Source organism: Notothenia rossii, assembly GCF_949606895.1.
Source record: "Notothenia rossii genome assembly, chromosome: 4".
Classification (NCBI taxonomy): Eukaryota; Metazoa; Chordata; class Actinopteri; order Perciformes; family Nototheniidae; genus Notothenia; species Notothenia rossii.
Genome location: NC_136902.1, coordinates 64,080,778 through 64,093,277, shown reverse-complemented (window position 1 = coordinate 64,093,277; position 12,500 = coordinate 64,080,778). Strand labels below are relative to the sequence as shown.

Sequence of the window (12,500 nt, the reverse complement as noted above, 5' to 3'; positions counted from 1 at the left end):
TGTCCGGGAGTCTCTAAAGTCTAATCTAATGAAGAAACACGGAGTGGGGGGAAAGGGGGGGTGGGGTCGGCTGTAAAAAAGAGCGATGAGAAGTGAGAGAGAGAGAGGGCGAGAGAGAGAGGCTACAAATGAGGTTAAGTCCTAACAGGGGGAAGTTGAGAGAAGGGGACTGGAAATGGCTAAGGATGTTTTTTTTGGGGGGGGGGGGGGGGGGGTGATAGTCGATGCTAAATCCATTAGGGCCTTGTGACCTCCCCTATCCAACACACCCCACCCCTGTGGCTGCTGCCGCTATGGAGTTACACGAACCCCCCCCCCCCCCACACACACATATTCAAATCAAAGGAACTCTTGTTCACTTAAGGAGGGGGGGAAAGAGAAAGAGAGAGCACTGCCACTTCCTAAACGAGTTAACCATTTGGACTGTCAGGGCCAACGGCATGTCTGCTGCACACACACACACACACACACACACACACACACACACACACACACACACACACACACACACACACACACACACACACACACACACACACACACACACACACACACACACACACACACACACACACACACACACACACACACACACACACACACACACACACACACACACACACGTGCAGGCAGGCAGGAAGCGTCAAAGTAAAGCAAGGCATGTGCAGATATACCAAAACCTAGCAAGCAAACATATGCACACACACATGTATCTATCACTGGACCTTGACCTGGCAGCACTGTATTCTGGGTAATGCTACAGAGAGGAAGTCAGGCTACCTAAAAAGTAATTTAGATGCGACCACAACAAATAGTGTGTGAAAATACTTATACTGCTAAAAGATGTTAAATCACTTTGCTCAAGGGCATTTATGCACTTTAAGAACATATTTTGGTTTGAGGTAGAATTATTGTATCACTGTAAGCCAAATGTTAAAGATATTCTTTAAATGTACAAGGTTAAAAAGTTATTTAAAAGGCACTCTCATCGGAGTCATTATTTTGACAAGAGATGAGAGGTCGAAAAGTATTAGAAGACATTTGAAACTGTAGATTCTATATCTAAAAAACGGATTTACTCTGCGGTATATTTCTTACTTATGTATCAATAAGTATATCTTCTTTTCATTACCAAATCATTGTCTATAAGCTCCCTTTATCAGTAACCACACCCTAAAAAGTTTATATAAAAAAATTGGGTACCACTTTACAATAAGACTACCCTTATAAAGGGTTTAAGAATAGTTTGTAATTCATTTATTAATTAGGTTGTGAACACTTTATAAATCCTTAATAAGCTTTTATAAGACATGAGATAAACAGGGCACCTGTGACTGGTTGCTTGCCAAATAGAGAGCCCACATTTATCTGCCTTGCAAATTTCCCCTCTGTGGGACTAATAAAGGTATTCTGATTCTGATTCTTATATTGGCTACTTAACTTACTTCATCTTCTTCAACAGCCAGCATCCTTGGTATGTTGTTCACTGAGTTGTTTCCCCCCCTTCCATCTTGATGTTTCTTGGCATCTCTTATGACCATTTATTAATGAGTTACTACCATTTATAATTGGTAAAAGGGAGCCTTATTGTAAAGTGTGAAACACATCACTATCTATTGATGAGTCACTAACATGTATAACTACTGAAAGGCTGCATTGTTTTAAAGTTTAATACACATGTCCATTTATGAATGAGTTATAACATTTACCTAATAATTTTTTTTCACATGAAATGCAAAGTAAGATGCAACAGAATCAAGCAAAACACTTTATTCACACATGAAGAAAATCAGGACTCAAAATAATAACTATTTAGTATGACTGATACTAGGGCTGTATCCGAATATTCGAATATCCTAATATTCGTTCGTTGGAGTACTATTCGGGTTTCAATTTCGTTATTCGGATATTCGTTTTGTTTGTTTTTTTCCCCGTTTTTTTTTCCAGTTGAATTTATTGAAATCTCCAATGTTAACGTAAGAGCTTGTTCGGGGGGTGCTAACCAAGCGGCAAACTCTGGGGAACAGCCGGGACGCCAATACGGAAGTGCAACACACTGCAGTTCATACGTGGGCCGCTAGGGACTGACTGCAGAAAGGAGCAATTTCCATAGACCCCCATGTTAAAATGCCCAACTTTACTGCAGAAAAAAACATGTTTCTACCCATGGATGCAATAAATATTATTATCGATATAGTTAGATTCCACCTTCATGATTATGAATCTGTGAGTGAATTGTTTTCTAACACAACCCTTTTATTTATATTAGGTCTTAAAGTTTTTGCATAAATTAGGGCGTGGTCACTTTGATGGACATGTACATGCCTCACTGTCAGCTAACAGCAACTTGTCCACTCTGCTAGGCTACAACCATAGAGGCTACAACGTTAGTTAGTCATAGTACTGTACTTGACCCTTTAGCTTTAGCCGCGTTCGTGGTGATTGTGCCTTTTAGGGAATATTGTTACAAATACCAGACAATTAAAATGTTGTGCTGTGCGCTTGAATGTACAAACAGAACTTTCAAGAAGTCTAAAATGATAATATTATACATGTTAATCCTGTTCGCAGGTGTTTTTGTGCTTGGTAGCTTAGCTTGTTACTTATTAGCCAGCTAAGGACGTAACCCTTTATACATACATATACATTTTAGTTTATGATTTAGCCTTGGGTAAGACTTTTATAGTCTATGGCTATGACGCCCATAATGCTAAACGGGATCAAATGTTAATAGGGGACCCAATTATCCCAGTGGTGGCCGCCGGAGCTAACGGAGCCGCAGGGGGCTAGCTCCAGCCGGCGTCCCGGAGCTAGCCCACTGCGGCTACGTTAGGTCCGGGCGATGGAGTCCGTCTTTATAACTGGAGATCAAGGAATGCAGCGAAACGCAGACTTGGTTCGCCTGCTGTAGTATTAGCTAAATAAATTATGTTGAACAAGGCTTATTAAGCTGAACATCGCCAGAATTGTTCTACTATGTATCTGTACTTCTTTTCTTAACGTGTGAATGACAAGCATTAAGAATAGCAAAATATAGCTAGTTCTCTTGCAGATTGTCTCATTTGATTATGAATGTAACGTTTATATATGGGAACTACACTGTTAGCAGTAACTTGGTATGCATGTATTTCATGTTAGCTTAGCTTCTTAGCCTGAGCTAGCTCTGTTTACTTTCCAGTTCGGAGGCAGCAGTTCCCGCCTCGGCTCCGCCTCTTTGCACTTATTTGGAGCAGGCGGGATTAGACTCTGACGTCGCTGTCGAGCCGTTAGTGGCCGAATCCGCCTACCAAAGGCTTCTCGGCAACTCTGCAGAATCCTATGGGTGACGTCACGGACACTACGTCCATTTATATATACAGTCTATGGTGCTAACACTTAACCATAAACGTTATCGTTTACTTTCTCCGTCTTTATATGTAGATATTACTTTTTCTCCGTTAATCTCCGTCACGTTGTTTCCAAAGCAACAACAACTTCCTGTCAACAGCGATACCTCTCCTTCAAAATAAAAGCATGTCCATAAACAGGAAGCCAAGCCAAATTACACTTAAGACATATACAACTGCAACGAAAGTAACAAACACAATGCAATATCCTTTTCAATTTCAAAGAACACAAATTGGGTTAATAAGTATAAAACAAACAATACTGTAGAATAACAAAATGAATGCCGTGAATAGACCAAAATACACTTGTTGAAGCGGTTCACTGCTGATTGCTACATGACACTTTTCTCTGTGCGCGGCAAAACAAGCTCGCCAAAATGGCTTCACCGGTCTGGCAGTATTTTAAAGTGTCCGAAAAAGACAGTAAAATAGCGGTATGCAACGGGTGTGAAGCCGAAATCCTGCAGCTCCGCCCGCTGTGACGGACCGGTGAGCGGAGCAAAACACACACTGAGAGTTAGACCTGGAACAAGCTAAATTATTTATAAATATGTTTATTCTTCACTGTCGGGTCACTCATTACTGGATCAGTGAGCTGCATGGGACGATACTGATAGGCTGTCAGGAGAGAGAGAGAGGGGGAGAGGAAAAGAGAGGCTCCCGTTCTCCCGTGTTATTATCCAAAGTTAATGTAAACTTGAATAATGTCTTCATTTGAATGTAATAATTATGTTGGTTGTTGTTTGTGGAAGCGCCAGTGAATGAGCCCCATTAACTGAGTTTTAAACATCACTTTCGGCCGATACTGATTCCGGCGATCGGCCCCAAAATTGGTGATCGGAGCATCCTTAGAATACTCAAATAAAATAGTTTACTTTATCAGCATTGGTGTTACCAATGCTTACTATTTATTTGATACCAATTTGGTAATACAATTAATGAAAAGAACAAGGTTTGGGTTCGTTCTTCAGATATGACTGTGACGTTAACGTGTAAGCTCAATAATGAACTCCAGCTCAACCAACCATATTGTATTATCTAAGTAATCATCTTGAAATATGACATTAGTAATTGTAATATACACACATCTTATTGTGAGGTTAATTTCACATACACTACGCCGCTCTTCAACACTACTTTCACGTTAGCTTGTCTACATACTCGAGCATAGCAAATTTAAATGAGCCTTAGCGATGCATACAGTTACCTACCTAATAAAATATCTCTCTAACTTACAAGGATTACCTTATTTCACCAACCTCAAACAGAAGCCGTTTGTTCTACAGTATTATCCCACTTAATGCTTAACACTTCTCTATTACGTTTGAACTTGGAGGCTACGATTAGCATCGTTAGCACAGATGTAGCTACCACTTGCTTACTACATGCTAACCCAAGCCTTAACATTCATTAACGTTAGCTGACTAAAAACATAAGCAACACATAAATAAAGTACTCAAATTTCACTCACCGTAAAACTGCATTCATGCACCGTCTGTTTTAAACGCGAAGCGAGTCACAATAGTCTGATCTAAGCATGAAGAATAGTCCACAAGGCACCCGCACAACAAATACGGCAGAGTTCAAGTTATGTTCCCCGGATGAGTTGAGCAGGCAGAGCCCCTGTAGCATCACGGAGCTGCTAGCAAAGCAGAAAGCTAACAGCAGCAGTCACTCGACCGACCTGTCACTCAATGTGACCACACCCTACTTTATGCATAACTTTGAGGCTTAATATAACTTTAAATAATTATAAATGGTAGTAACTCATTAATAAATGGGAATGTGTTTTACATTTTACAAGGCTCCCTTTTGGCAGTTAGAAATGTTAGTAAACTCATAAATAAATGGTCATAAAGAGATGCCAAGAAACATCAAGAGGGAAGAGGGGGAATCAACTCCGTGAACAACAGATACCGAGGATGCTGGCTGATGAAGAAGACGAAGTAAGCTAGGTAGCCAATATAAGGCATCTTGCCAAATAGTGAGCCTGTGTCGATGTATGAAAACTATGTTAGAACTGGTTTATAAATGGTTCTTAATGATTAATAAAGTGTGTACAACCTAATTAATAACCTAATTATAAACCCTTTATGAATCCTTTATAAGGGTAGTCTTATTGTAAAGTGGTACCAAAAATGGTACAGAATAAATGTAGCAAGATTAACTTCCCTGTATTCCATTTGGATCTCAAGTAATCCCTGAGTGACAGACTTAGAAATAGCAACGGAAGAGGACATTCAACGTGTTTGTATATGCATGCATTTATGTGTTGAACAATCTCTAATTACCCGTAGCAGATCCCACTATATCCCTGGAGGGGGACTCGGACATGGCGTCGGCCAGTCTCTCCCGGAGGCCTTCGTCGCTGGCGTCCACGGAGCCATAGTTGTGACGGGGCACGCCGAAGCTCTCCGGCCAGCTGCCACACACCTCCAGCAGGGTCACGCCGCGCCCCTCAAACTGGCCTGCATGTAAAAAACAAACACATGCTTAGGACTCTTTTGATGACCAGATAGATTGAGGAATGCAGCAATATTTGCAGCTCTACTAACTATCCAATAAGGAGCTGAATTGCAGGATCAGGATTGAGGCAATTTATTACTTGATTACAATATCTTGCCCATGACATTTGGACATGTTGACTGCAGAGCATGGGGATCAAACCTAGGCCTGTCACGATAATTAATTTTGTTGGACCATACATTTTCCCGATTATTAAATTAAATTATTGCGATAAACGATAATCGGCACCGTTGTAAGACCATTTTACACCACTGACATAATGATAATATATAATAATAATTCAAGTACATCCTTTCAAACAGAACTTTTTATAGAACATTCAACATTGCAAATGAAATGTGAAATAATATTAAAATACATAAATTATATATAATAAATAAAACAAATTAATACAATTATAAAAAAATGATTATAAAACGGACAAGTCAAATCCAGCAATCTGATTGGTTCTTAGCCGTGATATACTGAGCGTATACCATGGGTAGAATTGTAAGTTACTTTTCACAACAAGTCAGTATCCCTCCACGTCTGAGAAAAACAGTATACCGTTGGGCTGAAAAGCAAACTGGAACAAGAAAGCAGCGGAGAAGTAACGGGGCAGAAACCCTCCTTTTTACGCAGCGGTCCAGACATAGACATCAAACGACAAAACATATTCAGTGTGCAGTTCCTTTGGCATTAGGGCAGGGATATTTAGATACTTTCCAAGGTTTGACATAATGAATTGTGCTACTTTTAAAGCAAGCAATGATGTTTTCAAATCTGTAATCAAAGAGGTCCGCAAAAACACTATCGACCAATCAGATTGCTTGATTTGACTCGTCAGTTTTATAAATATATTTACATTTATTCCGTTACGAAACAAACTTACAAAGCATAAGATGGAAACATTTAACATTAACTTCGACCTCCGGGGGGGGGTCTTACTATGGAGAAGTGGATTGAGGGGTGCCTATCTCCAGAAAAAAAAAGCACCTAAACGACGACATGCAGAGCTACGTCAAGAGCAGGTAGACGAACTGGAAAAGTACCACCAAAAGCTTTCTGATGCAGGTCTTGAAACAAAGCAGAGAAATTATGACCGTTAGTGGCCACACGTGCGAAAGCTCTCTCCAGAGCTACTGGAAGCCGAATCTCGGGGACCGAAGAAAGTGGAGCAATATTCTCGCCACGCCAAGCAACAGCCTAGAACAACCTCAACCTATACAAGTGACCACGTAAGCCATGCTACTGATGCTGGACAGGTTTTCAGTGGGTGCATAATAAACAGCAACATACACATTAATGTAAATAAACAGCCAAATAATGGATCAACGCTCTCTGTCTAATATGTTTGCTCGCTGTTAGTGTTGTTGCATAGCAACCACCTCGCAATATGTTTTGTGCAAAAGGCAACGGAGGGACTATTTTATTTTGAACATCATTATTTATTAATAAAAACTATTTAAATTAGAGTGTGTATTTTTCTGTCATATTGCCACACTTGGTAACCGTTTTATAAAAGCAATAGCTCACTTCAGGCCGTGATATATGTTCATTATATCACAGCTAAGGGCAGGGGCGGACTGGGACTACAAATCAGCCCGGGACTCTCGACCGGCCCACTTCGGTACCGCCGGCCCACCGCGGTGCTCGTGACTTACCGCAGAGGTAGACATTAAGGGTAAAATGCCACTGGCATTATATTATCACTGGCCCCACCATTGTAACCACTGGCTCGGAGCATTCGTCCAAAAAAAAATCGACTAATAATGAAGAAAATTAACACATTTGTTGCAATAGTAATGTATGCACTAACTACATTACTACTTGTACTGCAACATTTGAATCATCAGTTCTTCCTCATTTTCCTCAATTGTTCATATTTGGTTTATTCAAATAATGATATTGTGGTCATTGTTAAAAAATGTCTGCTATTATTATGAGTATTATTATTTGTATAATGCACTTTCTGCCTTCCTGTCATTAGGAGTTAGACATGTAATGGCTATGTAATTGATTTGATTAGAACCTTCATCCTAAACTGCTGGGACATTTCACCAATACCTTTATATTGTCTACTCTTCACTTACTTGTCAGCATAGATCGGCATTGGTATACAGAGCCGACAGAAGACCTTGTTTATATTGGCATCATATTGAGAGGTGCAACCAGTGAGGTTATGGCTAGAAAGGATCCGTCTTGTGTAAATATGACGTCAAGTTCTCGTTGTAACTCTCGTTGGAGCGGCTTGGAAACACATCTACAGCAGTAACATGATGCAACATACACATTAATGCAGCAGGATAATAGTAAAACACTGAAAGGTAACATTTTATTGCACCAGGAGCTATCTTGGGACTATTACTGCGACAACGTTGACTTGCCTGTGAATAAAAAATGAACCATAGTGTTGGTGATCTACAGTCATTCTTCTTTGAACAGTAAGACCGCTAACACTCTATTTCAACAATCACACTCCCTGTCATTGACATAATTAATAGATAGTTTAGCTCAGGGGTGTCAAACTCAATTTCCTCTCGGGCCACATTAGCATCATGGTTGCACTCAAAAGGGCCAATTTTATATATAAGACTACATAAAAATCCATATATACATTTTTTTATAATATAAAATAATGTATTATATTACATTATTGCATTGGATTATTATGAGATAGGGTAGTAACTTCATAATTAACTACATCTGAAAGCAGAAGTCTAGGGCAAATAATTGCAAGTCCCTTCAGTAAGAATGTCACAAAATGACTTAAAGAGAAAAGCCAAATTCTGAAAAAAAAGAAAGTCAAAATCAAAAAAAGAAGTGACATTTTGGAAATAAGTGACATTTTGAAAAAAAAGGGAAATTTTTGAAGAAAAAAAGGCATATTCGAGATGCATTGTGGGACATGTAGTTTATGAGCAACGTGTTTCTGTAAAGTAGCATGTAACTGTATAATAAACATATTATATTCTTTGCAAGCTCTTGCGGGCCACATAAAATGAAGTCGCGGGCCGGATTTGGCCCCCGGGCCTTGAGTTTGACACCCCTGGCTTAGCTTCTCACCATAATTTGCTGTGGCCCACTGATGTTAACGATCGTAACTGAAAGGCTGCCTGCCAAACGTAAACATTCAGCCACGTGACTTGCAAACTCTCGCGAGAGGTTTACACTAGACGGATCCTTTCTAGCCATAACCAGCCAGTGACGCGTCCTAAAACCAGGAAGTAAGCTGCTGGTTCCCTCGACAAAAAGCAATGGGATTTCTCCACAGGGTTTTGGAAAATAGCTGGAAATAAGGTCTGTGGAAAACAAACCTGTTTGATAAATACACGTTTTGTTCAACCGGATAATCTCCACATGTCTACCCTACTTTTATAATTTTCGAATCATAAATCTAATCGATAGATTATAAAAGGGTTTTAGCACGCGTCACTGCACCACTAGAAGCCAACTCCATTGATCAAGCTGGCTGAAACTTTCTCTCCCTCTTCTTCTCATGCTCCCTGTCACTATCCTTTAACTCCTCCGGTGACTTTCTTTTATTTGAAGATTGTTTTTTGCCCGGCGCTTGGCCGGTTACCGCTGGTATTAAAAACATTTTGGCGAATGGTTAGGTGGCGCGATAGTCTATAGCAGGGGTAGCCAACACGGTGCCCGCGGGCACTCAGTCGCCCGGAGGGGCAACGTGAGTCGCCCGCCGGGCATGTTCTAAAAATAGCTCGCCAAGCAAATCCAAAACAAAAAAGGAAATGTAATTAAAATAATCTACTCTATGCATAAACGAAACCTAAATCATAGCGAACTCTATCTACTTACTACAACTCAATATCTATCTAACACCCCTCCTCCCCCACCCTCACAATGAATATCGACCAATCACGTTCTTGCTTGATTTGCGGGACCAGCGTTGCAGTCGGGAAGAAAAGCAATGTGGCACCTCCCCGCTGATTTTCCTTCTGGCAGAATCTACACAACAAATCAGCCCCATTGAACAGCCTATCATACCAGCCTATACAACACATGAGGAGCAGAGTTTTACTCTGTGTGTGTTGTAACTTGCATATATATTTATTCCACTTGACGCACACACACGCATGGCGTAATCTCCACTGGTGACACGGGGGACATGTCCCCCGCACTTTTCCCGTTTGTGTCCTCCCACTTTACAAATATGTTTATTATTATTTTTTAACGCAACCCGTCATCGCCAAGGAGGAGCACACAGCCTCTGTGAGCGAGCAAGAGAGCTAGAGAGAGAGAGCGAGAGAGAGAGCTAGGGAGAGCACACTTTTATCTATTTAATATAGATAAAGTAAGAAGTCATTCCAGTGTGTACTATAGGACAGTACAAAAAACAGTTTAAAAGGGGAGTGATTAGTAAAATATGCATAAATAAAAAGAAAGAATGCTAATTAGGTAACATAACATAAGAATAAACCAGTTTAAATGATTTGTTATTGGTTGTGATAATATTCTAAAGATGATTATTGAAAAGTATTGAAAAGTATACAGCTCCCTTTCATATGAGTGTTGAGAGCTGTATCCATAAATTCATTTTGTACTCAAAGTGCAGCAGATTGTTGCATTTCACTTCAACATTTAAAAAAATATATTTTAGAGGAGGTGAGGACCCCCCTAGAAGATATGAGATCCCCCCTGGAGGATGTGAGGCCCCCCCTGGAGGATGTGAGGTCCACCCCCAAATAAAGCAGGTTAAAATTATTAAATTGCATACATTTTCTTTTAGTAAACACTGAAAACGGGTCCCACAGACCCAAACAGCACACAAAGGTTAAAGGTTAGCATATAATATATAAATATAAAATATATACACTGCAAAAAACAAAAAAAGAGGAGTAAAAGTAGCCCCCGACTTGCTTTATTTTTTTAAAGTAGCCCTCATCCTAAAAAAGGTTGGTGACCCCCGGTCTATAGTGAAGGAGCGCTCTCCCGCTCACGGGAGCCTGCTCGCGCTGCGCTCCGCAGCAAATAGCTCCGCAGCAAATAGCTCCGCAGCAAATAGCTGTTTGCTTTTCACCCAACAACGACAACTGACCTGCAACCGACTCACGGAACGCTATGTTGTGATAAACTAAACAATTTAACTAAATTGCTAGTCAAAATACCAATACCACAGGACACATTTTTTTAAAGCAATATTTTTAGTGGCCCGAGCGGGCAAGTGGAAAGTACGTTATGCTGGCCCGGGGTGTCTAAATAGTGCTTCCGGGCCAGCGGGCCATTTATAATGCCGAGCCCTGCCGGTTACCGGCCGGCCCACATCGTCCGACCGGCCCACTTCATTGCCGGCCCATCGGGATTCGTCCCGAACGTCCCGATGGCCAGTCCGCCCCTGGCTAAGGGACCATGCCCCTTAGCTGTGATATAATGAGCATACACGGCCTGTCGTGAGCTATTACTTAATTAAATCACACACAACCAAAACAATAAAGTAAATAGACTCAGGCTGGAAAACAGAGATCTATCTATCCATCTATCCATCTATCCATCCATCCATCCATCCATCCATCCATCCATCCATCCATCCATCCATCCACCCACCCATCTATCTATCTATCTATCTATCTATCTATATTTATATATAAATAAATAAGTAAATAACTATATGAGCACACATTGTCAAGCAAAAAAAAAAACTCTGAGGGGCCGTGCAGGCCGTAATTGACACTGGTCCTCTCACGCACATACATTCTCCTTTTACCTACATACATTTTCACTCTTACACACGTATATATTTACACTCACACATTCATACATTGTCACTCACACATTTATACGTTTTTCACTCACACATTTTTACATTTTGTTCTCCTATTCATACATTGTAATGCTCATATTTATACATTTTGCTCTCATGCACATTCATTCAATGTTTACATTTAATATTATAAATAATATATGCATGTATGAAGACAATATATGTATGCAAGAGAAGAATGTATGTGTGTATGAAGACAATATATGTATGCAAGGGAAGAATGCATGTATGTGTGAGAGAAAGTATAGTGGAAACGGAACGAGTATGGTTGAAACGGAAGGCAGGTCATTATCGCGCTGCGATTGGCTCAGAAGGTCGAGCGGGGCGGGCTCATGTTCAGAACTTCTGATTCAAATCAACACGATGGAGGGAGATGAATCCGTGTATCTTAGGACCGTTTGTTTTTCTTTATTAAAAAGTAAACGGAAGAGTGTCTTCGAGGCGTTTTTGCTTTTACCTTACTAAATGGTCTAATGGTCATTGTAGCGCCGGGCAAAAATGCTGGTCACATCCTTATGTAAACAAACACGCATGTAAACGGCAATTTATCGAGGTCAGAAAAGTTGTTGAGTTCATTTGTATTTATTGTACGATAAGTCAATGAATTGCTTATCGCGACAGGCCTAACCAAACCATTGAACATCTCATTGCTTGATGCCAATTTTCCAACTAAGCAATGCAATTATAGGGTTAGGTCTAGGATAGGGTTAGGGTAAGCAAAATTCATAGGTTAAAACAATTCACCTCACTCTTAAGCCTGGTAAACCATTTAAAAAGCATGCTCGATCAGCTGGAAAAGAAATCATCACAAAGCTGAAAAAAGGGCT

At 40.4% G+C, this 12,500-nt stretch overlaps 1 protein-coding gene across 3 annotated transcripts in view; it reads right to left on the bottom strand.

Moving 5' to 3' along the window:
* The window catches only part of bcas3 (BCAS3 microtubule associated cell migration factor), a 363,412-nt gene that overhangs the window by 41,564 nt on the left and 309,348 nt on the right, over window positions 1–12,500 (bottom strand). Inside the window, exon 23 of one of the 3 annotated variants that reach the window (XM_079676535.1) lies at window positions 5,678–5,854. In XM_079676535.1, the coding sequence (XP_079532661.1) occupies window positions 5,678–5,854 (177 nt within the window). Of the gene's footprint in view, window positions 1–5,677; window positions 5,855–12,500 lie in introns of those variants that run through there. The other 2 variants (XR_013807330.1, XM_079676538.1) reach the window with 2 other exon arrangements.